Here is a 27,194-nt window from a genome sequence, read left to right on the forward strand (position 1 = left end):
CCCATCCCACACTTCCTCCCTGAGCCTCTGGGTTTCTGGGGTCCAGGGGGTGAAGCCCAGGTGCACATTCCCTCTCTGCCTCCCCGTCCCCACAAGACACCACACAGAGGCTACAGTCACCAGTGACAAGTGCTTTACCAGCAAACACGTGAGTCAGGGGAAGTTACATGGTGAGGTGGGAGTGGGGGTAGCGACAGTCCCCAGGTTGGCCTTAGCCTATGACATCCCGATTCCCTGGCCCCGCCCCGGCCCCAGCCCCGGCCCCACTGTCTTCCCGCTGGAGGCTGCGACGGTTCATCTTCAGCTGGGTCAGCTGGATGTAGCGCAGGACATTGGTGTCTGCAGGGGAGGCGGGCACGGCATCAACTGGGTGTCCTGGGGCAGCTCGCACCTCATGGTCCCCAGCCTTCAGTGCCCTCCACCCCCAAGCACAGCTACTGTTGCCAAAGCCTTCACCCCAAAACCCCAGCCACAACAGGCAGAACGGGGGCATTTCTTTTGCTGTGCCCTCTGCCAGGAATGCCTCTGCTCACAGACTTCTGTCGTACTCCCTCCCCGCCCCCGCCAGCCTCCCGTAACATCTGCAAGAAGCCTGTTCTCTCTAAACCTCTCACCAGGAAAACCAGTCTTGCCTCTGCCCCCACAGCCCTGTGTCCTGTACCTGTTGTGCGCCCTTTTCATTGGCTCTCAATACGAGACTATTGTCTCTGCACCGCGCCCCCCCCCCCCACACACACACACACGTGCACCCTGTGATGTCCCAGAGGGCAAGCAACAAGCCTCCAACTGGGCCAAACCTGCCCCTCCCACCCCCGCCCCTGCAAACGTCTTGTCATTGCCCACCCTGGGGTCTGCCTCCCTGCGAGTGCTCAACAAGTAGCGGGTGGGTGAAGCGCCCGGGTGAAGAGGTGAGTGAGTTGGGTTCGTGAGCCGATGAATGAGTGGGGGGTGAGTGGATAGGGAGTGGCTGAGTAGGTGAGTGGGAGGCTGAGGATGAGTCAGTGACTGAACCGATGGGAGGTGGTTGGGTGGATGTCAGAGGAACATGGGTGAGTGAATGGGGGGTGAGCGCCTGCGTGGGTGGGTAAGGAGTAGGTGGATGGAGAGGTGAATGCTGGGGAGGAGGCACAGCACTCCCTTGAAGCAGCTCGGCTCTGATCCTCCCTTGTTCCCTTGTTTCCTCTGCTCCAGCCCCTTTCCCTGCTTTGTCCACCCTCACCTGTGGGCTCCCGGCTGCGGGCCTCCTGCAGGTAGCGCAGCGCGCGTGCATAGTCGCCCAGGTGGTAGAAGGCAATGCCAGCGCGGTAGGTGGCCTTGAAGTTGCCCTGCTGCTTCTCCAGGACCTTGAGACAGTACTCGCGCACCCGCTCATAGTTCACCAGCTCCGACTGCAGCAGGCAGGCTGCGGGGACACCGGAACCGGTGCTCACAGAGCCTGACGGCACCCCCAGAGCTCATCTGACTGCTAGGAGCCTGGCCTTCAGGCTGCAGGAAGCCCCAGCCCTTTCCCTTGGCTGAGCCGGGCCTGAGGGACTGCTCAGGCCACCGGGGCCGCCAATCTTCTGACCAATTGGGATAGAATCGTTCTGCGCCGCCGCTAGAGGGCGCGAAAACAGACAAGCGCTCCCGGGCAATTAGCTGGGAAGTTTCTGCAGGGGAGAGTACTAAACACAATCTCAGGTGAGGGGTGGGGCCTTGAATCGGTAATCCAGGGTAAGATTTTCTCATCTGAGGTTCGCAGGTGACAGCCCAGAGCCCATTTCTTGCCTCCCAGCCCTTCCATCCCTGTGTTCCCCTACGTCCCCAACCCCTCTCCTTGATAAATTCTGGGGTCTCCCTTCACAGACCCCAGGTCTGTTTCATTCAAGCCTCCAGTCCCCCGCTCAAGGCTTCATGATTGCCCGTCACTCCCTACTCCTCTCCCGTATGCGTCCCCCGACGGCCCCGTACCCGTGAGAGAGTCATAACATTCCACCTCCGTGTTCTCCACCAGGCGCCGCTGCTCCTCGCTGAGGCGGGCTGGCCCCGGGCTGCTGGCGGGCCCGGGGGCGGGGGCGGGCAGACCTCCAGGGCGGGCTCCCTGCGCCGCCTTCAGCTGCAGCAGTGCCCGGTGATACTTGCCGATGGCTTCCCGGAACTTCTTCTCTCGGTAGCAGCGCTGGCCCTCCGCCTTGAACGCCACGGCGGCCCGCAGGCTGCTGTCGAGCGCCGCGCCCAGGCCTCCCGACGGCTCTGGGGCAGGGCTGGGCCGAGCCGAGCCATGGCGGGGGCCCGGGCCCGGCGGGGAGAGGGCGGGAGGCGGGCGCGGCGGAGGCTCCGGGGCAGCGCTGAGCATCAGCACCGGGGACAGCGCGCCGCGCTGCATTGTGGGAAACTCCTGCGGCCGCCGCTGCAGCTACCGCATCGCCCCCCGCGGGGCCGGTCCCCACCCTTTCTCCGCCCCCGCACCTCCGGCAGTCGACTCCGCCTGCCCCCTATGGGTCTAGAGAACCCCCTCAGGACTTTCCCATTCTATCCTCCAAATCAGCCCCAGCCCTAGTTCTTCAGCCGGCCTCTCCCTTGTTCCCACTCCCCTTACCTCCCACCCTCCTGCCTGCTCTCCTCCCCCATGCCCAAAGCTCCCAAAGCTTTCTAGAAGGAAAAGACAAGTCTTGGGGAAAGAGCAGGAAGAGATCAACCTCGTTGGAAAGCTGGTTTTCAGACCCCTAGTCATTTCCCATATTTGGATAAGAACACAGGTTATGGACTCAGGCTGCCCAGAGTCAATTCCCTGCTTATTTTCTCACTAGTTGTAGCACCTGGACACATCACCCAAATTACCGGGACTCTATATCCTCGTCAGTAACATAAGACAATGATAGCAGCTTGGAAACCCATTTGTTCATCTATGCAACAAATACTCACTGATATATTTTCTGTGACCAGTTCTGGTCTGGGTGATGCCGGGAAAGAGCAGCTACTGAGAGAGCCTTGGACCCTACTCTCTCTGAGCCCCTAGTCCGTGGGGAGACAGACCAGTGACCCGACAGTGACAGCCCAGAGTGGGCTCACCTGGGAAGCTCAGACAAAGTGGCCAGGGTGGGATAGGGAGACACAGGCAGGGGGGTCGAGCCCTGGATGGGGGAGACACAACAGGTTGTCAGGGTCCAGAGGAGGTGCCTGCCCTAGACTGAGGCGGTGAGTGAAGGCTTCCTGGAGGAGGGGATCACTCTACGAACCAAAGAGATCTGCTTCTTGTCCTGAGTTCACTGTCTGGGGAGGAGACACAGTGGGAAAGCAGACAAGGGACAGCCCGGAGTGAGCGGCACAATAATGCACAGAGAAGGAAGCATGTGAGAGGCTTTTGAGAGAAAAACAGGGTGAACAGGTGAGCGGGATGGTTGATCTTCCACTCTCCTTAGCTGCTCACTTGGTGGTGGGACCTTGGCCAAGCTCCTTGATCCTCCTCCACCCTGCCTTCCTCCTGTGTGACCTGGGGATACTACGTGAGTGTATTTCAGAGTAGTTGTAGGGACTGAATTATGTTATGTAGGTAAAGCACTTGGCGCAGGGCCTGGCACAGGAATGGGCAATTAACAACCCCTGTTTCTTAGCACCCATGAGACTGTGAGGTGTATGATCTTAACAGCCTGGCCCCAGGGGCACCTGGCTGGCTCAGTCAAGAGCCTGGCCCCGAGTCAGCACCCACGTATACTTGTTGAATGAATGAGTGAATGAATAATTTCGGGTACTGTATATATTCCCACCCTCCCCCACACCTGCAAGACCCTGGTTTGGGCCTCAGCTCCAAGCACCAAGCTTATATTTCCATTCTCCCCTCACCCTGCCACCGCACATCCTCTTTCTGGAGGCCACATGGCAGGTCCCACCCTATAGGTCCAAACCTGAACTCAGCACTTAAATATTTTCTGAGCAACTACTAAATAGCTAGGTGCCAGGGGCTCGGCAGAAACAAGGGACAAGCATACCTAGCTCACAGTCCTGCTAGGATGTAGTGCTAACAATTTCCATAACACCTACCGTCAGGCACTGTCCTAAAGTTCTATGTACTTATTAACTCACATTCTCATCACACCTCTATGAGGCCAGTGCTATAAATATACCCATTGACACTGTGGCACTTCAGGGGTTAAGTAAATCAGATCCTGTTTATAGAACACTTGCTATCAAAGACCCATACTACCCCAGAGTGATGACTCTCACAGGCCAGCATATTATGCGATGTGTTGGGCTTGTCCAACCACTAAAAAATAGTGAATTTGTTGCTAACTTATAAACGTAGAGATACTTATGGAACCGTAGATGTTTAGCTACACTTGAACAAAATCTGAAAATCTGGCAACGTCGAGGTAGCATTCCTTATGGCTGGGGCAGGTGTTCTCAGCTTCCCACAGCCCCCATCCCTCCCAGTTTCTTCTCAGCCTGAGACCAAGAGCCATTCAGATTGCAGCGTCTCTGTCCATTTATCTCCAGTAGGCGGTTACGCTTGGGATGCTAGTTTTAGGTCGCGGAGCCGCGCTTGCGGAAGGCCGCCAGTGCCCCCTGGCGGAGAGGTCCAGAATTCGCCTCGTATCTCCCAGCCGCCATTAAGAGACTTGGTAAAGAACATCCAATCAGAAAAATGAGAGGCCCGGAAAGTGACCAATCAAAAGCGAGAGAGGGGTCGAATTCGACCAACGAGGACAGAGAGCGCTCAGAATAAAAAAAAAAAACAAACCTCTTTTATTGAACTGGGAGAAGGATAAACAAGGAGAGTCTTTTTTTGATGGGGTGTCCAGACTCAGGGAGGCCCGGGCTGGGGGCGGCGGAGCAAGCGGGCGGCGGCGAGGCTGGTGCCCTGGAGCTGGGGCCGCGCGTACTTGAGGAAGGTGGCTGCGCGGCCGGGCGCGGGGCCTCGGAGCGCGGCGCGGGCCATGCACGGCTCGAGCGGGCGCAGCTCCGCGGGGCTGCGGCGGGGAGACGGAGAAACTGAGGCGGGGGTAGGGGCAGCGGTGAAGACGACCTGTCCTCGGACCAATCAGGGGGTCTCGGGAGGTTGGCCTGAAGGGCGCCGAGGACGGGCAGACCCCCGATTCTCCCCCGCAGGACGAGGCCAGTGGAGAGGAGGGGGGCTGAAGGTGGACAGACATCCAGCTCTACCCCGGAGGGTGGGGGGTAGAGGGACGGGCTGGGCGAAAAGAGGACTCACCCTGGCATCCAGTTAAATGGTTAATAGAGAGGTGGGGGCGCCCCTCTGGACACCCGATTTGCGGCCAGAGGGGCAGCTGGGGGACTCGAGGTTGGCCAACCTCTCATTCTCAACCTTGGGACGCAGTTAGGATCTTCCGAGGCCAGGAAGATGCTCTATCTTCCACCCTGGGGCAAGGTTAAGAGTCCCCAAATCTAGACAAACACCTCATTCTCGGACACCCCCAGACTAGACAGGCATACCATTTTCTCACATCCAGAAAAATCAAGTCTGGGTGCACCCCCTCCCCTGGCTCCAAGGTCTCTCATTCTCTGAGACGGTAAAGACTGTGACCGGGAAGGGGCGCCTGGGTGCCTCGGTCGGCTGAGCGTCCGACTTCAGCTCAGGTCATGATCAGGTCAGCTTGTGAGTTTGAGCGCCGCGTCAGGGTCTGTGCTGGCAGCTTGGAGCCTGGAGCCTGTTTCGGATTCTGTGCCTCCCTCTCTCTCTCTGACCCAACCCACTCGCATTCTGTCTCTCTCTCAAAAAATAAACATTAAAAAAAATTTTTTTTTTAACTAAAAAAATAAAGACCGACCAGGAATGTAGGTCCCTGGAGCCATACCTGTAAAGCGCCGGCTCCAGGCCGGAGCCCGCCCCGTCGAGCAAGCGATGCGCCAGGCTCAGCGCCGCAGCTGCGCGCCGACCCGGCTCCCATCCCGCTGCCTCGGCCTCCAGCAGAGACAGCTCCAGAAAATAGGTGGCAAAGAGCGTCACCTGCCAAAGCCCCGGGGAGATGAGGCCACGCCCCTACCCCGTACAAGCCACGCCCCTGCCCCCCTTGCCCCGCACCTGGGGGCTGCTCCCGGCCAGCGCGGCGAGGAGCCCGAGGCAGAGTAGCGGGCCCGGGTGGTGCAGCCGGAAATCCAAGCGGCTCAGGATGCGGCGCTCTGCGCGCAGGAGCTCGGCCCTCGAGAAGGAGCCAGCGCCCAGGAGGCAGAGGGAGGCACACTGCGGGTTGGGGGGGTTGGAGGGGGGGAGAAGACGTGGGGGAGTCTTGGACCCCTGCCCTGCAGCGCTTCAGTCTCCGTTCTGGACCTCGATTTCCTAGTCTGTAACGTGGGGCCATTGATTTGTTGTCTGGAAGCCATGGAGAGCACAGGCTTCAGAATCAGACCTGGGTTCGAGGCTTACTGTGTGACAAGGACATCACTGAAGCTGAGGCTCCGTTTCCTCGTCTATAAAACGGAAATAGTCCTCTCTACTTCACCAGGCAGCTCTGATAAGGCACCGGCTCGAACTACTCAAGGGCCACAACGACTGTTCAAGACTGACTCCAAATCCCACCTGTTTGGGGCAAAATGTCCTTCCCTGGGCCTCAGTCTCCTCCTCCGGTAAAGGGACACCGTGGTAGCCCTGACCTCATACAGATATGCCGGGATTCCAAGAGTGAGTAAAGCGCTAGCTCGGCACACGGTAGGTGTTTCATCTGTGACGAGGCGAGAGAGGCTTCCACCCTCCCAAGCCCCACTCCGGAAGTACCTCGGGAAGCACGCATTCCTCCATTTTGCAGGCCACGAACAGGCAGGCCACGCCCAGCAGCTGCAGGCGATGGAGGCGCACTCTGCCGGCGCGCAGGTAGGAATCGAGCAGGTGCACCGCCAGGTAGAGCGTGTCCCCCGCCAGGCCCAGGTACTCCTGGGGAGGGGCGTGAGTGACCCCCGGGGATCTAGGCTGCGACGCCGGCCCGGGCCAGCCCTGCCCCCTCCCGGATACGTACGTGCACCTGGATCAGCCAGTCCACCACGAGCGCGCGCATGTCCGGGGTCACAGCGCGGGGCAGGGCCCTCCGGGGCAGCGCGTGGCACACCTGGGGTTGGGCAGGGACAGCCTCACTCTCCACACCTGTGCTTCGGCTTCTCGCCTGAGCTCCAGCCCTAAGTGCAGCAGCCGCCTCGCACCGACTGGAGGAAGCGTGAGTGCCCCGCCGCCCACCCCCGAAACCGGCCTCCAGTCTTCTCCAAATGTGCCTCTATTCCTTGTCCCCGTTAGAGCCTTGGACTTTGTTCCGGACGCCTCCCTATCCACCTCTCCAGTCTGTAGCCCTCATGGCCACGGGTCCTCCTAAGCATCAACCCCGGGGTTTCCAGACCACTAGTGGTCACCAGCCCTCCACTCATTCTCAGATCCTCCCCCCCAAGGGTCTTTCTAAAATACAAAACTGGGGGCGCCTGGGTGGCGCAGTCGGTTAAGGGTCCGACTTCAGCCAGGTCACGATCTCACGGTCCGTGAGTTCGAGCCCCGCGTCAGGCTCTGGGCTGATGGCTCGGAGCCTGGAGCCTGTTTCCGGTTCTGTGTCTCCCTCTCTCTCTGCCCCTCCCCCGTTCATGCTCTGTCTCTCTCTGTCCCAAAAATAAGTAAACGTTGAAAAAAAAAAATACAAAACTGGCCAAGGAACTCCCCAGCTTAAAACCCTTTCATGGCTGCCAGGACCCTCAGGAGAAAACCCTAACTGCTCTCTGATTCTCAGGCACTGCCCCCCCCCCCGCCTCTGACCCCCCTCCCCCCAGTGCCAACACTGCCAACCTCTTCCCTTGTCTCCCCTCACAACCCACACTCCAGCTACATCAGCCTTCTCTAGCCCTAGACTATGCCAAGCTCATTCCCACCCCAGGGCATTTGCACGATCCTTCCCCAGCTCCCTGCATTGTCGATTCCTCAGCCCTTCAAACCTCAGCTCAGCTTTCCTACACAGAATTCTCCCTACACCCATTGCACTCCCTCTCGGTATTTTCAGTCTGGAGATAACCTGCTTTTTCCTTGTGTGTTTTGTCTGTTTGCCTCCCTAGGCTGCTGGCACCACAAGGGCAGGGATTTCTCTCTGGATCACAGCTGTATCTCAGTTCCTAAAAGAGTCCCTGGCTGGGGAGAGACAACTCACGAGATGCTTCTTGAATAAATTCATCCCTGCGGTGTTTCTCCCGACAGTGCCTATCTTGCACAGGTATCTGCGGACTTACCGAGCCTGCACTTTGGTCTCGGGGGGCCTTTCTGCAATGACTGCCTACATCGGCTTGGCTGTCCACAATGACAGCAGACTATGTTGTTCATGACAGCATCCCCAGGGCCGGGAATATGCTCAAAAACATTTGGTAAGAAACCGCTAAGTGTTTGTAAGCGAATACATGTCAGAGACACGTGGGAGGGGCTGTGCACTAGCAAAGGAGGGGCTGCAGGCCGCCGGGCGTTCCGGAAGGCTCGTGGAGTGGGCCAGCCTGAGCCTCGTCAAACCCGCACCCCTCTGCTGCCGTCCGGGCCGCGCTCACCATGACTTCGGCGAAGATGTCCCCAACGTACTCGCGCTCTCCCGCCAGTCCCAGCGCGCTCAGCGCCTCCGCCAGCCCGGGCGGCACGCAGGGCCCCGGGGGCCGCGCCTGGCGTCCTGGAGACACGCTCGCGCCCTCGCGGATGCTGTCGGGGACCGGGACGCTCGGAGGCTCAGGGTCGGGCGAGGCAGCCGGACCCTGCAGGAGAGAGGAGGGGTCTGGAGTCAGCGCCCGCCCTGGAGACAGGCCGGGGGGGGGGGGGGGGGGGACCCTAACTGCTGCCTCTCACCAGCATCCTCCAGGCTGGCGTCGAGATCTGAGCCCAGCGCCCACCTCTTCCCGCTGGAGCTGAGGACCTGTGGCGGGCGCTTTAAACGTGCCTGCACGCATGCGTGCCGAGCACCCGGGCAGGTGCGGAGGCAATGGCGAACGCCCCTCCAAACCTAAGGTCGGGCAGCTGGAGTCAAATCCTCTTCCTGCTACTAACTATGTGATCGGGAACAGCCCCTCCGAGCCTCCCTTTCCTCAGCTGCAAAGTAGGGATTGTTTCCAAACGTGTAAGTGGTCAGTCTGGGCTGGCGCAGCCACCTCCTCGCTGCTCCCCGGTCCCCATCCCCTGTAGTCTGTCACCCCCATTCAGCCAGAAGGGATCCGGTGCACGCCCAAGTCAGATCCCACCCTGACTCTGTTCACAACTCCACCGTGTCTCCCATCTCAATGGGAAAGTCCATGAGGTCCTATATTATCCTCCCCACCAGCCCCACCCACCTTGGAGCTCGTCTCCCAACCTCCCCACCCCCCTCATGTCTCCTGCCACACCCGCCTCCTGGCTCGTTCTCACCCACAGGAGGCACGCTCCTACCCCAGCACCTTCGCACTCGCTGTTCCCCTTGCCTGAAATGCGCTTCCCTCAGATCCCTCATTTAAGGTGTTTACTCAGATGTTACCTCCTCTGTGAGAATTTCCTATCTCCGTTCTTCACACTTGTTCTCTCGTGAGCACTTACCGCCTCATCTTAGTTACTCTCTCCTGACTAGGATGTGAACCCCATGAGTGTAAGGCTTGCCTTCTGTTTTGTTTTGTTTTGATTGCTGTACTCCCAGTGCCTAGAACAGGGTTTGGCGCGTGGCAGGTCCTCAAGAAATAGTTGTTGGATGAGTAAGTGAACAGGCTGGATATAATTTACAAACAGTGGCTTGCAAGGACCTGATGAGGTGATGTTGGAGTGAAACCCGAAAGACGAGCCGGGAATGCAAAGGTGGGGTGCGTGGAGGACCGGAATATTCCAAGTGGTGGAAACAGCATGAGCAAAGGCACTGAGGCAGGGAAGGGATTGCTATTTTCAGGCACCGGAAGGGCAGAAAGCCTGGAAAAATGAGCAGAGAGAGGATTGTGAGATGCGGAACTAACAGCTTCCTGTCAGACTTACAATAAAACCCAAACTCCATACCTTGGCCACAAGACCCCTTCGGCCCACTGTTACCTCTCTAACCTCGTTTCCTTCCCCATCCCCCTCTATTCCCTTTGACGCACCCCCCCCCCCCGGCCTCTTCGTGTTCCCCAAACACACCAGGCACCCGCCTGCCCCAGGGCCTTTGTGCGTGTCGTTCCCTTTGCCTGAACACTTGGACAAAATCTAGGTATTTACATCTTCAGAGTATCTCTACGCAAGACACTAACTACAAAGGGCATGTAGTAACTTTACAGCAGAGAGATGTGACAGACCCCACCTTCAGTCATGGGACAGAATCTCATGTGCCTCTCGAGAAGGTGCACCGAGAAGGGCACATCATTTCTGAAAATCCCTGTCAAAGGTAGCTTGAATAGAACCGTGAGGAAACATCGGGCAACAAACTCTCAGTGGGGGACATTCTGTAAAGTGCCCCCGCAACTGAATGCAACATGGCAGTCGTTAGCCAGGTCATTTTTATTTTGCTGTGACCACTGGTCAAATCTGATAAAGATCTGAGAGAAGAGCGTTGTTTCAATATTAACTTCCTGACCTTGATAATTGAACTGTGGTCATGTAAGAGAATGTTCTTGTTTTAGGGCGGATATGTAAATATGAAGGGGAAGAAGGAGGGAATAATCATAAAATGTCACAGGAACCTGCATGAAGGGTAGATGACAATTCCTTGCACTTTTTTTTTTTTTTTTTTTTTGAGTAGGCTTCATGTCCAGTGTGGGAGCCCAACACAGGGTCTGAACTCTCAATACTTGAGATCTAGCAAGACCTGAGCTGAGATCAAGAGTCAGACACTTGGGGGCACCTGGGTGGCTCAGTCGGTTAAGCATCCGACTTCAGCTCAGATCATGATCTCACAGCTCGTGAGTTCAAGCCCTGTGTCGGGCCCTGTGCTGACAGCTCAGAGCCTGGAGCCTCCTTCGGATTCGGTCTCCCTCTCTCTCTGCTCCTCCCCCGCCCATGCCCTCTCTCTCTCTTTCAAAATTAAAAACATTAAAAAAAAAAAAAAAGTCAGACACTTAACCAACTGAGCCACCCAGGTGCCCCTGTACTTTTTTTTTTTTTAATGTTTATTTTTGACAGAGAGAGAGAGAGAGAGAGAGAGAGTGCATGAGCTGGGAAGAGAAAGAGGGAGACACAAAATTCCAAGCAGGCTCCAGGCTCTGAGCCATCAGCACAGAGCCTGATGCACGGCTCGAACCCACCAACTGTGAGATCATGACCTGAGCTGAAGTCAGACGCTCAACAACTGAGACACCCAGGCACCCCATAAATAAATAAAATTTTGAAGTACATTTATGGGAAGTTGCAAAGATAGAAGAGTTCCCCTTAACAGCCCACACCTAGTTTTCCCTCAACATCTTAGTGTGGTACGTTTGTCACAACCATGAACCAATAGGGATACATCCTCATCAAGAGCACTTCCTGCCAACATGAGATACCCTGTTGATGCTGACCTTGATCACCTGGCTGATACAGTGTTTGTCAGGTTTCTCCACTGAGAAGTTGCTCCCCCCCCCCTTTCTATACCATCCACTTCGGAAGGAAGTCACTTTGCAGCCCACACATAAGGAATAGGGGGCTATGCTCCCCCTCCTTGAAGGCACGGTACTTACAGAAATTCTACAGAAATGACCTGGAATTCTGTACACGTGTCTGTGTGCACCATTTACCATTTATCTCCATGCCAACTTGTTTATTGTGACTCTGGGTGTAACCCAGGACTGTGCTATTTTTGTTGCTCGAAGTACTTTCAACTTTGCCCAGTGGGAGCACTGTCCATCCACTCCTGTATGCCTTCACATACCCCTATCAGTAAGGCTCTGCTTTGCAGGTTTTTTAAGTTTATTTATTTATTTGAGAGAGACAGAGACAGCGTGAGGGGGGGAGGGGCAGAGACAGAGGGAGAGAGAATTCCAAGCAGGCTCCTCGCTGTCAGCCCAGAGCCCGATTTGGGGCTCGAACTCACGAACTTTGAAGTCACGACCTGAGCCAAAACCAAGAAAGAGTCAGACGCTTAACCGACTGAGCCACCCGGGCGCCCCTGCTTTTCTGGGGTTTGAGCAAGCCCTTACTTTGGGGCACTATGAGGCGCCCCAGGCCTAGAATCATTTTAGTACTATTTCTGAAAGTGTTCTTCTATGAGCCTGCAGTTACTTACAAAATAAAGTTAAAAATCTGTAAATCACCACACATTTTCCGGAAAATTATCGGACACGTGTTAAAATACAGCCACCCTGGAGTGTGGGCCACAAAAGCGCCAGAAAGATGGATCCTTAAGGTTTATTACAGCACTGTCAGTAGCAGCAAAACATCTGGAGACCGAGTAAATTGTCAACTAGGGGGGTCTGGATCGGGTGAGGCATACCTGCCTCGTGAGAGGAGCCTCATGAAGCAAGGTCCCCAAAATGCAGAGGGAGGCTCTCATTTCACCAGAGACCAGCCCACCCTAGTAACATACATGTGTCGGCAGGAGCGTTGGGAAAACGTGGCAGGTGTAGCCCGGGGACTTGGCATTATTCACTGGGACAACACAACACCAAAGGGAAAGGGCCTTTTTATGGTGCCAACGAGAACACCACGAAGGGCATGCAGGGCCTGCGATCTGCGTGGATTTTCACTTTTCCTTCCTCGTACTTCGGTGTTGCTTGCATTATTCACTCTCACACACATACATGACACAAGACAAAGTAATCCACTCAAAATTAAAATTTTCCAATTGGTAAAATTTTATTAAAACTCTTCCACCTGAAACTCCCTTTGGGAAAAAGTTCTACAGAAGGAAGCACCACTACATCTGGGGAATCTATGTTCGCCCGAGGGAAGTGTTCGCAAGCCTGTGGGCCCAGAGCCGGGGACCAGGGACCAGGGACTGCGAGGCGATCTATCGGACTGAGGTAGGCTCAGGATTTCCTTGGAGTGGGGCGGGGAGATGACGAGAGAAGGAACTGGCACCGGCTGCCTCCGGGGCCTTGACTGGAGGGAAAAGTAGAAGGCTCTCCTTTAGAAGCTTCTACTGCTGCTGGTCTTATGACCACCAGCACATGCTTTTGTAATTAAATAAATAATAAAGTCCACGTGAAGTAAGAAATGGCCACGCCTTCCCGAGTCTAAACTGGCCCTGACTTTTCTCTGCTGCCCTCACTCAAGATCTCAAGGACTCCACGCGTGCGAAGCAGCCCTAACGCCTGGCGAAATCGGACACCAAATTCATCTGTGCCAGGGCAGCCCTGGTCCCAAGGTGCGGGAAGGGCGGTTCAAGCTCGGGAACCACAAGGTAAAGGGGACAAGCTCTCAGAGGGTCCCAGAGCTGGGAGAGGGCTGTGACCAAACCAGAGGCGTCCACCTCGACTCCCATGCATACGCCAAGGATTCTGTGTTGGAATTGGGGGGCCTCGAGGCTCCCTGGTTTGGCATAAATGGGGAGAAGGGGACTGCATGCGATGCCCAGCCCTGGGACTCCAGGGTCACGTGAAGGGCATCCACTCCCACACCTGCACTCCCAGGGCTCAGGGGCGCCTCGCACGCCCTCCCCTTTCAGAGCCAGCCAACCACCCCCCCATGCCCCCACCCCCCGCCCCCCTTTTTAGCCCAGGCAGCTTCTGAAGACCGGGAATGGCCTCTGCCCGCCGGAGTCACAGCCCAGGCCCGGGCAGCTTCCCAAAGTCCTCAGCGGCTCCCACCCACAGCGGCACCCACACGGAGGCCCAGCCACCCGCCCGCGCCCTGCCGCCCGAGGGGACACAGCTCCAGATGGCCAGGCCCCGGCACGGCAGACGGGTCCTAGGGGCAGGTCAGTGGGGCCGGGCTCCGCAGGCAAGTAACGGCCCAGGGCGGTGGGCCCCGGTCTGAAACGAGTGTCTTTATTGCTTGTACCGTACAAATGGGAGGAAGGGGGAAGGCCAGTGGGGAGGACAGAGAATTGTCAGATAAAGGACATACGCACACAGAAAGGAAAAAGACCCCCCACCCACCCAAACCAACCCTCACCCCACCCTAGGATGTCTCTCTCGGAACTACCTAGTACAGGAGGTGGGGCAGGGAGATCAAAACCACAACTAAATTCCACACACCGAGAGATGTTGGGTGGTGGGGGGGGATGGGAGGGAGAGCGGGCAGCAAATGGATCCCAGGTGTGGTCCTCCTGCTGGGCCAGCACCCCTCCCTCAGGGGATGAAATGCTCAGGCCCGGGGACAGGGCCCAAGCCCACACACACCACACACTCAAGGCCAAGACACGCTTGCCCTCACGCACACATACCCAACACACATGCACGCACGCGCCCACGTGCATCCACGTCCGGGATGCAGAGGGACATCCACAAACACACATAGGCCGAGGCACGTACCCCCGTGCCCACAGCACTGACACATGTTCACCTTAAGGCTGCAGAACGTGGGGCCCAGAGGCGGGGGGGTAGAAAGGGGCCCTGGAGCCTCCCCTTCTCAGAGGCCCCCACCCCAGTACGTACCAGAGACCCCCCCCACCCCACCCCCTCTTCGACCCCAGTCCATGGGGCCCAATACTGTCTTGGTGCGAGATGTGTAACAGCCGGGGCTGGCACCCCTCCGCCCCAGGCGGAAAGAAGGGGGTGATCCCAGCCCCCATCCTTGGAAAGAGCTGGGGCTGGGCCCGGGGTGCAGCGGGAGTTAAGGCCAGCTGGAAGGAAGCCCTGGTAAGGCACAGGACTGGGTGGCGGGGAGGCCAGTCCCCAAATGTTCCTCCTGCCTCATCCACAGGGTCAGGAGAGCAGCTTGGGAGGCTGGGGAAGGCGGGGCAAGGAGGCAGTGCCCATCCCCCAACCACACGAGGGAGCCCTGGACCCCCAATCCCGCACCTTCCAAAGGCCCCAGCCTGTCCCTAGACATTATTGCTTTTCTGCCCCTGTGGGATGAGGGGCTGGGCTGCCCGAGCCAGGCCGCTCTGAGCCTAACAAGCAGGGCACGGAAGGCAGCACCGGGGCACTGTCCGCGGGGCATCATGTCCCACAAGGTGTCCCCTGAGGTGTCCCACGAGAAGGCGACCTCTGACAGAGGCAGACTGCCTGCAGGCGTCTGGCCAGAAATTCAGGCAGGACCCACAGCCCCACGCTTCGCCCCTCCCTGGGGCTCGTGTTGATTAAAAAGCGGAATCCCTCCAGCGGAGAGTCTCCCAAAGCCTGGTCTGAGCACAGAGGTGAGGACAGGACAGGATCCTGGAGGCAGGGCCGCTGGGACCGCTGAGGTGAGTTTGGCAGAGGGCTGAAGAAAAAACTGGAAATGGGGGTGAGCAGGTGAGAGATGGGGATGCAAACAAAAAAGGCAAAAATAAAAAGTTTAAAAACAAGAGAAAAGCCCCCGGGCGGTGATGGCAGCCGTGCGTGTCCCGCGGCGGTGGTGGCAGCAGACGGCTCTGCTCACTCGCGGATGCTGGCTGAGTAGGAGAACTGGGGGAAGTGGGTCCGCTGGTCCAGTTCGAGGGAGCCCAGGCTGTCATCTGTGGGGGGCAGTGGGAGGTGGATCGGGGAGAACGGGCCTGCAGATGGCCCGGCACCCCGACCACACCCCCGGGAGCGGGCAAGGGGGCCACGGGGGCCCAGCCTCAGGAAGGGGTGCAGGTGGCGGGAACCCCCAGCCGGTGGGCCATCGGTGAGACCCTCCCCTCCGGCGCCACACTCTGGTCTAGCCTAGACCCTTGGCCCCCGCCCCGCTGCCGCCCCCGTCCCGCTGCCGCCCCCGCCGACCAGCCCCCACGCACAGCCAGAGGGGGGCTTCGGAGGGCCCGGAGGCAACCCTGTCCCCCTCCTGCACAAAACCTCTCCGTCGCTCCCCATGAAGCAAGTTCCCACTCCTTCCAACGGCCCCCAAGATCCTCTTACTCTGGCCCCATACCCCCTCGACCCCAGCTTCTGCAACACTCCATCCTGGACTCTCATTCCCGAGTGCCATTCCTTCCGCCGGGAACTTGGCTCAGCTGCCCGGCCCCCCCCACCCCCCAGGAAGCCCCCCGCTGACTCGCAGGCCAGGTCAGGCATTTCCTCTGGGTTTCCCCAGTCCCTGGGCTTCTATACCCTCGACCTGACCACTCTGGGCTGTCACCCCACCAGGCCTGAAGCTCCCTCAAGGCAGGGCCCAGGGCCATCTCAGTCACTGCTGTCCCCAGCACTGGGTGGGTGAGAATCAACGAACCAATCCAGCCCCAGAGACGTGGGCAATTTGGGAAGACAATTATGAATGTGCCATCCCAGCAGTGACAACTTCCTGTGTCTCCTGCCCAGACCCCTCCCCGCTGAGCTCTGGAATGTGCCGTGGCCAATGGCTCCTGGCGACCCTCACTGGGTGTAAAGGTGCACAGACCAACAGCCAAAAGCCCTTCGAGCCAACCGCTGGCAAACTGCCCAGACATGGGGAGGGGGCCTATGAGCTTCCTCCCCGGAACTGGGTCAAGGGCAGACCCCACCCCTCCATACCCAGCCAGGCCCACGGCGGGAGGGCCTCAGACACTCACAGCGGTCCGGGGGTGTGATTGTAATGGACTGGGCGGTGAACTCATCGTCAAAGTACCTTGTGTCAACCTCAGAGGTGACCTGAGGTTTGAAGGGTGGCAGGAGCTGCGGAGGAAAGGAACCCAGACTCAGGACCCAGGGGATGGGAGGCCTTGGCCAAGATCACCCTCGAGGGGCACTGCAGGAACGGGTGGGCGTGGGGCTCACCTTCTTCTGCACCACGTCCTGCCAGTTGACGCTGAGGAAGAACCTGTGCTCCATGACCTCCCTGGCATCGCTGGGCCCCCCGCCGAGCCTGGGCAGAGATGGCCATGAGTACCCGCCTCCCGGGCCAGCGGCTTCTGGGAGACGGGCCTTCAGCGCAGGCCCTGAGCGACCTCTAGTGATTCTGTCCTGGCCACAGACCACCATTCCACACAGGAGGAAACCATGGCTCAGGGAAGGGGCTCTCAGCCCTGGGTCACAGCCCCGGGGGATCCCGACCCAGGACTCCGAGTCCAGAACAGGAGCCGAGAGGGTGGCCTCGGCCACCCTCGGCCAGGCTCAGGGCTGCCGTGACCCTCAGCACGCCCAAAGAATGAGGCAGTGCGGGCAGGGCGCGAAGGACGGCCTGGCCCCAAGCGAGTCCCCCCCAGGGCCCAAGCTGCGGGGACTAGTGGAGGCGCCGTGGGGATGACACACAGGCGTGCGCCTGTGGACTTGGCCCCCTCCGAGCGAGGGGACAGCGCAACAGGTAGCACTGGGCCGGGCGGGACAGACTCCAGCCCTCACCTCTGCTTGGGGTCCTTCTTAAGCAGCCCAGCAAGCAGGGACTTGGCCTCAGGGCTCAGTGTGCGTGGGAAACGGATCTCCTCCATGAGGATGAGCTCGAAGAGGCGCTCGTGGTCCTGGTTGTAGAAGGGCAGGCGGCCGCACATCATCTCGTACATGACCACGCCCAGCCCCCACCAGTCCACCGCGCGGCCGTAGTCGTTGTCCTCCAGCACCTGAGCAGGTGAGCGGGGAGGGGCGGTGAGGGGCCGGGCACACGCCTGCCGGGCAGCGGGGCTGAGAGGGACCCACGGAGGGACATGGCGCTGCCTGTGGCCACGGAGGGCCATCTAAGGAATCGCAGCACGGCCCTCACAGGGTCTGCGCTGGGGAAACCACACGGGTCCGAGGGCCTCTCCTCCCTTGGCCTCGCACGCCCCCGGGACCTCCAGCCTCAGGCACCTCGGGTGCCAGGTACTCGGGCGTCCCACAGAAGGTTTTCATGGTAGCCCCGTCACTGATGCCCTCTTTGCACAGTCCGAAGTCAGTGATCTTGATGTGGCCATCTTTGTCCAGCATGAGGTTTTCCAGCTGTAGGAAAAGTCAACGTATCAGGGACGCGTCTTCCCAGGGTTTCCCACCACCGCTCCTGAACCCCACACGCCCTGGCCATTCCCGCGGAGAGCTGTGGCCTGGGGTGGGAGCTGTCGTGCCAGGGGCTCCAGGCCGGGCACCGGGCACACCCCTAGCACAAAGTCAAGCCCGTGAGGCTCAGAGGGAGGCCAGCCCCCAAGGGCAGCTGGAAAAAAGCCAGGCAGAGAGATGGGAGCCGGGCTCTGCCCACCGGCTCCCCACAGCGTGGGCTGCAGCGTCCAACTCTCTGAGCAACGGCAGCTTTCTTCCTCCACTTCTTTTAAGTAGGCTCCACACCCAATGTGGGGCTTAAACCCACCACCCCAAGATCAAGAGTCACATGTTCTACCGACTGAGCCAGCCAGGCGCCCCTCTTCCTCGACTTTTAACCAAACTTAACACAAATGGACAATTTAGTGGGCTTCTGTGTAACCTCTACCAGGCTAAGGGAGAATGTTACCAAGACCCCTAGAACCCTCTAGGGGCCCCTTGCCTGTTATTAACCATCCCCTCAGCTGAGGAAGAACTTTACTCCTTTGCTTTTCTTTAGTTTCCCCACCTACGTACGCACTGTATGTTTAAACAACACAGATCTGGGGCTCCCGGGTGGCTCAGTCGGTTAAGCGTCCGACTTCGGCTCAGGTCATGATCTCGCGGTCCGTGAGTTCGAGCCCCGCGTCGGGCTCTGTGTCGACGGCTCGGAGCCTGGAGCCTGCTTCGGATTCTGTGTCTCCCCCTCTCTCTGCCCCACCCCTGCTCATGCTCTGTGTCTCTCTGTCTCTCAATAATAAATAAATGTAGAAAAAATGATAAAAAAATAAAAAAAATAACAGGTTTGTACAGTCTGTCCTGGCTTCCCCTCAACGTGAGCCTGTGAGCTTGGCACGGCTGCAGGGCTGCGGTTCACTCAGTGACTGCTGTGCAAAGCCCGGCCGCGGGGCACCACCGCAGTGCATTCTAGCCGTTCTCTGACAGCGGACACCCGGCTGGCTTCCAGCTCGGGGCGAGCATGAACAGCGCTGCCGGCAGTGTGCGCGCATCCGTGCTCGGTTCCCACCGTGGGGCAAAACGGCTGGCTCACAGGGACGTGTCCACTCGGCTTTGGTGGATTCGGCCAAACTATCTCCTGCGATGCTTGTACTGATATTACCTCCACCCCCCACCCCTCCCCATTCCCCGCACAGAGGAGTGTGTCCACCAGAGGCTCAGAGAGGCCTGCGGGACCTTAGTGTGGGACAGCCAGCCGGGGCCTAGGCCAGAGGGTGAGTGGACTCGGGAACACCCGCAAGTCAGAGCCTCCCTGGAGGGGGAAGTGTGGGCCTGAGGGCACAGGCCTGGCCTCCCCGGCACGAGCTCCACAGGTGCCACAGGCCAGGAGGCAACCGCACACTCACCTTGATGTCGCGGTACACCACGTCCCGCGAATGCAAATACTCAAGGGCAGAGACGATCTCTGCACCATAGAAGCGGGCTCGCTCCTCCGTGAAGACTCGTTCCCGGGACAGGTGGAAAAACAGCTGCCAGCGGAGGAAGGAGCAAAAAGTCAGATATTGGCCCCGAGGAGCAAGAAATAGGACCCTGCCCCTTGGCCCCCGACACCGAGCCCAGTGACACGGTGACACCTACTCCATGAACCTGCAAGTGACGGCAAGAAGAACCAAGCGAGAGACAGTGAGCAGGGAAAAACTCACGTGAGTAAACGGAGTGAGGCATGAAGAACGAAGGACAGCCAGGAGATGCCAAGGGGAGAGTTAAGTGGGGACAGCATGAGGGGACAGATGAGGGAGGGAGGGGGGTACAGCAAGAAAGCACAGGAACACAAGTCATGAGCAAGTGACAATAAGCTGCGGACCAGTGGGACAGATGAAGCCAACAATGTGGAGCCGGTGAGTGACGCCACACGCAGAAAGCAGGGTGCGGGGGCTGAGGGGCAGGTGGCAGCCCAGGCCTGAGCAACCCGGTCACAACGAGTGGCGGACTCTTCCTGTCAGAACACGGGGGAAGGCGGAGCGCTGGCAGGCCCTGCCCCGCACACACTTTCTTGGCAGCCGTTAAGGACGCCCTTTGCCGTTTGGCCGCCCCCCTTCCCACAGCCTCTCCAGGCCTCTCTGGGCCTGCGCGTGCCCCCTGCCCACTGACTCACTAGCTGTGTGAACTTGGGCCAAGCCGCTTAACCTGAGCTTTAGTTTCCTCGCCTGCGAAATGGAGATGGTGACGCCTGCCTCGAGAATGAGGGGACATCCAGCCAGGCCCCCTCCGCCCCCTCTACAATTGCCCTCTGCCTCCCACGATACCTGGGAAGGAGATGTGGGAACACTGATGCGGGCTATGCTCACCTCACCACCGTTGGCGTATTCCATCACGAAGCACAGGCGGTCGTGGGTCTGGAAGGCATACTTCAGTGCCTAGGGAGGGGGGTGGGGGGCAGGAAGGCGGCCAGGGTGGGAGTGGGAAGAAGGCAGGCTCTCTGCGGACTCTGCAGGCACGCTCCCCACCCTGGCAGCCGGGGCTCAAACATCAGCTTCCCCTTTTGGGGTGTGTGAGCGAGCTTGTGGCTCTGAGGGCAGGGAAACGGTTACTGGGCTGAAGGAGGCTGTCCTCAGCCTTCAGCTAAGCTTCTGAGAGGTGCGGCCAGGGAGATACCCAGTTCTGAGCAACCAGGGCCATTTTACCCCTCTTCTCCACAGTCAGGTTGTAGGTCTGCTGACTGGAAGCAGGCAGTGGCTTGGGAGCCAACCCCAAAGACAGGATGGACAAATGATGTGCCAGTAAACGGCAGTTCTCAAACTATGCTCTAAGAAGCCCAACAGAAAGTTCCTTAGAGAACCCCGAGTGACCCCTCTGCTCATGACAAGTCTAACTATTCTCTGTCTTCTACATCAAAGTACCTTGTAAAAGTATGAACAGTGTCATGGTTTACTAGGACACTGGACAACAGCTGAGCTAAAGAAGTGACCCATCCCATAAGCCATCCTATACGTGATCCATTTAGCTGATGGCTGCTGGCCTTGATGGGAGCCTGTAGCCCAAAAAGGCGTCTCCTCAGACTAAGCTGACAAGCAGCACCAGAATTCATGTCCTTCTAGAATTACATTTAAAAACAGAAACAAAAAAATAACGTTCCCACTTCGACCAGCTGGGCTAAATGCCTCTAACTCATAGAGTAGCCATGCTCTCCCGGAACCATCTTGTAATGTGGTATCATCAGTTGGCTGAAGCCACGAAGCCACCATCTGTGAAGAAGGTGCCACCCCCGGGGTTTGATTCGGGTCATTTGGGGGAGCGCAACAACACCCAGCCCTGGCCACCTGGCTGACACGAAGTCCGTGCTTCATGGCGGCAGGGTTGGGCTCTTTTCCCACATGGCGCACGCAGAGGCCAGGCCCCGCCTGAGAGGGAAGTACCACTCACAGTGAGGAATGGGTGCCTGGTGTTCTGGAGGACCCGGCTCTCGGTGACCGTGTGGGCAACTTCATCCTGCAGACAGAGGCTGTGTGAGGGGCTGGGGGGCAACACCACACCTGCACTCCCCCCCCCCCGACCCCTGGCCCAACCTAAGGGAGGGGGGAGCAATGCTTTGGTGAAATGCAGTTCTAGTCCTAAGCACACACCGAATGGCATGGCGGGAGTGGAATGTTACCATCCTCTGGCCACAAGGAAACGATGGCCCCAGACAAAGCCAATCAATCAGTGGCTCAATCTCAAAGCTATGAGGTGAGAAGTCGCTGGGGACTTTATGAAGGAGGTGACAGACTGCCAATGTTAAAATTAACACCCCTAAGGAGGGACAAGCAGGCATTGTAAGACTCCTGAGGTGATGCCACAGGCAGTGGGAATCCCCACATATAAATGTTCTTGCTGAAAAAGGGAAGTGGATCTAATCAGGATTCCACCCGCGGCAATGTGTGGTCCCCATAGCGGCTGGCAGCCTGTCGCCTAGGAACTTGGGGAAATGCAGATTCTCAGGCCCCTCCCAGACACTTGGGGGTGGGCCCAGCACCGGCTTTACAGGCCCCCTGGGGCCACTCTAACATGGGCTCAAGTTTGGTTTCTAAACACACAGCAGTCATCCGAGCTGCTAAAAATCCTGACCTGCCTGCGGTTCCCAGACACTGGCTCTTCCCGGGGCAGGGGTTGGTGAGTCTGTCCCTAGGGAACACTTGATAATAATGTCTAAAGACATTTTTGATTGTCACAACTGGAGGGGGGGGTGCTACTGGCCTTAGGGGTGAAGGCCAGGGTGTGGCGACTCATCCTACAGTACACAGGACAGCCCCACAGCAGAGAATGATCTGGCCCCAAATGCCAACAGTGCTGAGGCTGTGGAAGCCTGCCTTGGACCAGGCACATAGGGGGCTGTTCGTTTTGCTGGGGTGAGATCGTTGTTCCATTAGAGTCTTTATGATCTTCACCTGTTAAAGACACATACCTAACTATCTCTGGGTGAAACCATATGACATCTAGAACATGCCTTTAAGATACTCCAGGACAAAAAGGAGGGCAGAGCTAATAAAACAAGACGGGCCAAATGTTGACAATTGTGGAAGCTGGATGCTGGCTACATGGGAGTCCACAGTATTTTATTTTTCTTTTAAAAATTTTGTGCATGTCAGGAATTTTCCATTTTAAAAACTTATTTAAAGAAGGAAAAAAAAAAAAAAGAAGAGAATTCCATTCTGGCCCAGCCTCCTAGTGAGAGGCCCTGAGACAAGCCCCGACCCTCAGGGCCTCCCCACAAGCCCTTCATGCCCCAAGAGACCTGCCTGCAGGCCCTGATGACGCCTGCGGGGTGAAGCCCTGTCACACTCCCCACCTTAGTCCTCCAGGTGCCCAGAAGGTGGGGTGGGGTGGGCCTCAGGCTCCCCGAAGGCACAGGTGAGCGTGCTGCCCAGTGCGCACTCCCCACCGCAGAGCCCAGCCAGAAGGAGCCCTGGGAGCGCCCACCTTGGCAATGATAACTTCCTTCCGCAGGATCTTCATGGCATAGTAGCGGCCGCTGGCTTTCTCCCGCACCAGAATCACTTTGCCAAAGGTGCCCTTGCCCAGAAGTTTGAGATAGTCGAAGTCATTCATGGTCTGCCCAGGAGGGGGAGAGAGTGGGGCAGTCGGTGCTTGGCACGTGGCCCACGGGAAGACATTTTAACAAAGAGAAAGGAAACGTCGAAGGACGCTGTTGCCAAAACGCTCTGGCGGGAGCAGGAAGGGAGGCTCTGGGCAGTGACTATTTGCTCTGAAGTGGCCTTCAGCCTGGCTCTCCCAGGCAGGGGGCCCTGGGAGGCTCGGATGTGGGGGCAGACAGGTCTTCACAACCTCCCGTGATGTGGCTGCCCCTCACCCCAAGTGCACCCATGTATGCCCATCCCACAGGGCAGTCAGGACACATCCCCGGCTACGCTTTTGCACACACCGTGTGGAAACCAGGGGAGGCAGGGCCAGTGTTGTGCGGGAAGGGGTACTCACAGCCTGGCCACCGGCCCCCCAGCACTTACCACCTTGGCCCGAGCCTTGCTAACTGCCACTTCCATCTCCTCGGCCGCAGAAGGGTCACTGGGGGAGCCACACTTATAGTCCATGGGGTCCTCACCTGGGCCCCGCTGCTTAAGGCTGTTGGCGACCATCTGAATGGCCCGCATCCACTCCTCCCTGTGTGGGGACACATCCAAAGAGCTGTGAATCCTGGGAGCCCGGGCAGGAAGGACTGAGCCCCTACCTCTCCAGTGGGAGCAAATAATCAAACGTCCTGGAAATTTCTTTCTTTTCTTTCTTTTTTTTTTTTTTTTTAATTTTTAACGTTTATTCATTTCTGAGAAACAAGAGAGAGAGCACGAGCAGGGAAGGGGCAGAGAGAGGGAGACACAGAATCCGAAGCAGGCTCCAGGCTCCAAACTGTCAGCACAGAGCCTGACACGGGGCTCGAAATCACAAACTGCGAGATCATGACCTGAGCTGAAGTCGGATGCTCAATCGACTGAGCCACCCAAGGCGCGCCAAAAGCCCTGGAAATTTCTGACGAGATCTGTCTGAGCCAAGGGAAGCCGAGGGAACAGGACTGCAATTTTACAGATTTTCTGGCTGCAGAGGGTAAGAGAGGGCAAGAACGGAATAAGGACAGAGACCATCTATGTCCCAGGAGTGGCCTGGCCCGAGCACCACTTGAAGTCAGGCAGCAATTAAATGACCAAAGAAGGAGACCACCTTTCTTCACAGCCGCCTTGAAAATGAACCACCACCCTGAGCCTGGGATAAGAGAGAGACAGTGCTCCTAGGGATTCCTCCAGAATAACCTCAAGCACAATGTTTTGTAAAAGCAAACCAGGAGTAAGAGGAAGAATTCATCGGCCAAAGAAAGCTGAAGATCTCATAAGGCAAGATCCCTGGAGGCGGCTGTCTGCCAGGAGGGCGCAGGGACAGAGGTTCCTGGTGGGGCAGGGACGCAGAACAGAAGGTTGCGGACCGGGAAGCAGGTCCCAGCAAAAGGGAGCTTGGTTTGAGAGTAACTATTTCTGTCACTCATGATGTAGAATTTGTTCAGAAATAACCTTCTTTTGATACCTACTTTCTGTCTCTAGAAAGGGAAAATATATCTAGGGAAAAAAAGTAAAAATGACCAGAGACCACAAAAAAGAAACTAGGAGGCTGAAAGATACATTTCCGTACCCCTCCCATTTCTGAACCCACCACACAATTTCAGGCGGTTCGACCCAATATAAGTTGAACCCCCTATGGATTTTGCTTGTCTACAAAACAGCCACATGAACAGGGAGAAAAACATAATGTTCACAAAGAATGAGAAAATTCAAAAAGCACAAACAGGCAACCTCCCAAATTACAGCAATTTAATAAGCCTCAATGCAGGACGCCTGGGTGGCGCAGTCGTTTAAGTGTCCAACTCTTGATCTGGGCTTGGGTCATGATCTCACAGTTCGTGAGTTTGAGCCCCGCATTGGGCTCTGTCTGAGCTGACAGCGCGGAGCCTGTTCGGGGTTCTGTCTCTCCTTCTCTCTGCCCCTCCCCTGCTTGTGTGCGCTCTTGCTCTCTCTCAAGATAAATCAATAAACTGAAAAAAAATTTTTTAGGGGCTCCTGGGTGGCTCAGTCGGTTAAGCGTCCGACTTTGGCTCAGGTCATGATCTCACGGTTTGTGAGTTCGAGGCCCGCGTCGGGCTCTATGCTGACAGCTCAGAGCCTGGAGCCTTCTTCGGATTCTGTGTCTCGCTCTCTCTCTGCCCCTCCCCTGCTCACGCTCTGTCTCTGTCCCAAAAATAAAGAAAACATTTTTAAAAAAAAAAAGAAAAAAAAGTTTTAGATAAGCCTCAGTGAGATCAGCCAGTCAGCCACACATCTTCCAGAATCACCCCCAGCCCCAGGCAGCAGGTGAAACTGTTCCTGCACACCCGAGGCACCGAGGCCGCTGGCCAGTGTCACGCAGAGTGCAAGTGGCCTGAGAAGTTGGAACCACCTTGCTGGGCTGCACTCAGTCTCTGCTTCCTCACATACTGACAGCCCCCAGCGACTACAGTCCACCAGTCCTGTGGCACCAATGTCCCCAAGTTCTAACGCTGCTGGAATCCGGGTGCATCTTAGTCGGTGGCCTATCTCAATTTAGGTGGGCATTGCTTTTGCTTGGTATTCTATAAAGACCCGGTGTGTCTCTGGGTGATGGCACCTGGGACCGAATGGAGGGTGGCAGCAGTACTGTGCTCACCAGCTGGCCAGCCGTTGGGAGCAGCAGAGAACGCACGTGAAACATCTACGCAAGGAGACCCCCTGCAGCTCCCAGGAAGGAGGAGGCAGATCCATGTGTGGGCTTGGGGTGACCGGAGATAGCTTAACGGAAAAAAGAAGGTGCAGAACAGTGCGGAGGGGCGCCTGGGTGGCTCAGTCCGTTGGGTGTCTGACTCTTGATTTCGGCTCAGGTCATGATCTCACGGTTCATGAGTTCGAGCTCCTTGTTGGGCTCTGTGCTGACAGCGCAGAGCCTGCTTGGGATTCTGTCTCCCTCTCTCTGCCCCTTCCCCACTTGATCTCTCTCTCTCTCTCTCCCCCTCTCTCAAAATAAAATAAAAATAAACTTAAAAAAAAAAAAAAAGAGGGGCGCCTGGGTGGCGCAGTCGGTTAAGCGTCCGACTTCAGCCAGGTCACGATCTCGCGGTCCGTGAGTTCGAGCCCCGCGTCAGGCTCTGGGCTGATGGCTCGGAGCCTGGAGCCTGTTTCCGGTTCTGTGTCTCCCTCTCTCTCTGCCCCTCCCCCGTTCATGCTCTGTCTCTCTCTGTCCCAAAAATAAATAAACGTTGAAAAAAAAAAAAATTTAAAAAAAAAAGAACAGTGTGGAATGTGACACTACTGGAGGTAGAAAAGAGGGATTGACGCACAGACACATGTATGCACACCGGCACAGACACCTCTGGAAGGGCGCTGACGCAGGGCCCTGGCTGCCTCCAGGGAGGGGAGCTGGGAGTCAGGGGCAAGGAAGAGTCTGATTCCACTGTCCCCCGATTACGAACACTCCCAGGCCACTCACCCTTCCTTGTGCATTACAGATAGGGAAATGGAGGCACAGATTTAAAAAACAAAATTCAGGAAAAACACAAGTCGGTGCTCTGAGCCTGGTAGCTGGAATCACAGAGGGCCCGTGACCTTTAAGAGCTGAAGGGCAGGGCTGTTCTCGCTTAGATCCACGACCTGGTCTGAATCGAGTCGTCACCAAGCCCAGAGGCACCAGTTCACACCTGGAAGCTCGGAGTCTCAACATGGCCTTGCTCACAGGAGATTATGCTTCAGAAGACAGAGGTGTGAATGTTGTCAGCACAAACATTAAGGGCTGGCACACTGGCCCTCCCGAGGCCGAGCCCGGGGGCCCCATAGCCCATGTTCGTCAGTCCCATGAAGGCAGGGATCTCGTCTGTTTGGACGTGGGTGGGTACTCAGGTGGTATCTGGGGAATGAGTGAGCAAGGCAGCCGAAGTTCAAGTGACCCCAGACCCGGGGCACATGGAGCCCCGATGCACACGCACACAGAGCAACACTGGCTTCTTCCCTCTCTGAGCCAATGTCTCAGGCTGCCATTTCTCAACTTGTTTTAACCCATGACCTCTCTGGAACAAATTACAGTGTAAATCCCTATCCCCACATTAATATTTCTCTTTTCCAAAGAAATGGGGCAGTGGGTGGGGGGCACATCCCACGATCTGCTTTATCAGATCATGACTGTCCTCTTAGAAGTTTTTAAATGTTGACTTCTGGTGTAAGACCATGGATTGAAAAAAACAAATCACCAATCTCCTAAGAGACACACTAAATATATTAAAAAGAAAAAAATACATATATAGCTCACGTACAGAGATCTTGAGGGATTGTCACATGAGTAAA

General features: G+C 57.2%; 3 protein-coding genes across 5 annotated transcripts in view; all 3 read right to left on the reverse strand.

Moving 5' to 3' along the window:
- Positions 1 to 116: 116 nt before the first annotated feature.
- Positions 117 to 2,365, reverse strand: TTC9B (tetratricopeptide repeat domain 9B). Its single transcript, XM_030297274.1, has 3 exons — positions 1,951 to 2,365; positions 1,220 to 1,402; positions 117 to 339 (listed from the first exon to the last, which is right to left on the reverse strand). The coding sequence occupies exons 1-3, from the start codon at positions 2,363 to 2,365 to the stop codon at positions 212 to 214; spliced, it is 726 nt and encodes a 241-aa protein (XP_030153134.1). The 3' UTR covers positions 117 to 211.
- Positions 2,366 to 4,780: 2,415 nt separating this feature from the next.
- Positions 4,781 to 8,610, reverse strand: CCNP (cyclin P; the record flags this gene model as incomplete). The annotated part of the gene is made up of 6 exons (XM_030297342.1): positions 4,781 to 4,946; positions 5,793 to 5,944; positions 6,020 to 6,178; positions 6,710 to 6,865; positions 6,948 to 7,037; positions 8,494 to 8,610. Coding segments are annotated over 6 exons (840 nt in total), but the record flags the coding sequence as incomplete, so codon positions are not given.
- A 5,190-nt stretch (positions 8,611 to 13,800) lies between these two features.
- AKT2 (AKT serine/threonine kinase 2) overlaps positions 13,801 to 27,194 on the reverse strand; it is a 51,028-nt gene continuing 37,634 nt past the window's right edge. For all 3 annotated transcript variants that reach the window (XM_030297270.1, XM_030297269.1, XM_030297271.1), the window contains 10 exons: positions 23,316 to 23,469; positions 22,771 to 22,902; positions 21,238 to 21,303; positions 20,163 to 20,231; positions 19,221 to 19,343; positions 17,656 to 17,784; positions 17,215 to 17,429; positions 16,651 to 16,738; positions 16,446 to 16,548; positions 13,801 to 15,434 (listed from right to left, as the gene is read on the reverse strand). In XM_030297270.1, coding sequence (XP_030153130.1) covers positions 15,355 to 15,434; positions 16,446 to 16,548; positions 16,651 to 16,738; positions 17,215 to 17,429; positions 17,656 to 17,784; positions 19,221 to 19,343; positions 20,163 to 20,231; positions 21,238 to 21,303; positions 22,771 to 22,902; positions 23,316 to 23,469 — 1,159 coding nt within the window. In that variant the 3' untranslated portion in view covers positions 13,801 to 15,354. The remainder of the gene's footprint in view (positions 15,435 to 16,445; positions 16,549 to 16,650; positions 16,739 to 17,214; positions 17,430 to 17,655; positions 17,785 to 19,220; positions 19,344 to 20,162; positions 20,232 to 21,237; positions 21,304 to 22,770; positions 22,903 to 23,315; positions 23,470 to 27,194) is intronic.

The sequence above is a fragment of the Lynx canadensis genome, chromosome E2, assembly GCF_007474595.2.
Source record: "Lynx canadensis isolate LIC74 chromosome E2, mLynCan4.pri.v2, whole genome shotgun sequence".
NCBI lineage: Eukaryota > Metazoa > Chordata > Mammalia > Carnivora > Felidae > Lynx > Lynx canadensis.

Bases quoted from the DNA above. Each gene is read 5' to 3' on its own strand.
- TTC9B (XM_030297274.1), bottom strand. From the start codon at position 2,365: ATGCAGCGCGGCGCGCTGTCCCCGGTGCTGATGCTCAGCGCTGCCCCG. The intron at 1,403-1,950 runs GTACGGGGCCGT...GTGTCCCCGCAG, and splicing joins ATGTTATGACTCTCTCACGG to CCTGCCTGCTGCAGTCGGAG. The intron at 340-1,219 runs GTGAGGGTGGAC...CCTCCCCTGCAG, and splicing joins CCGCAGCCGGGAGCCCACAG to ACACCAATGTCCTGCGCTAC.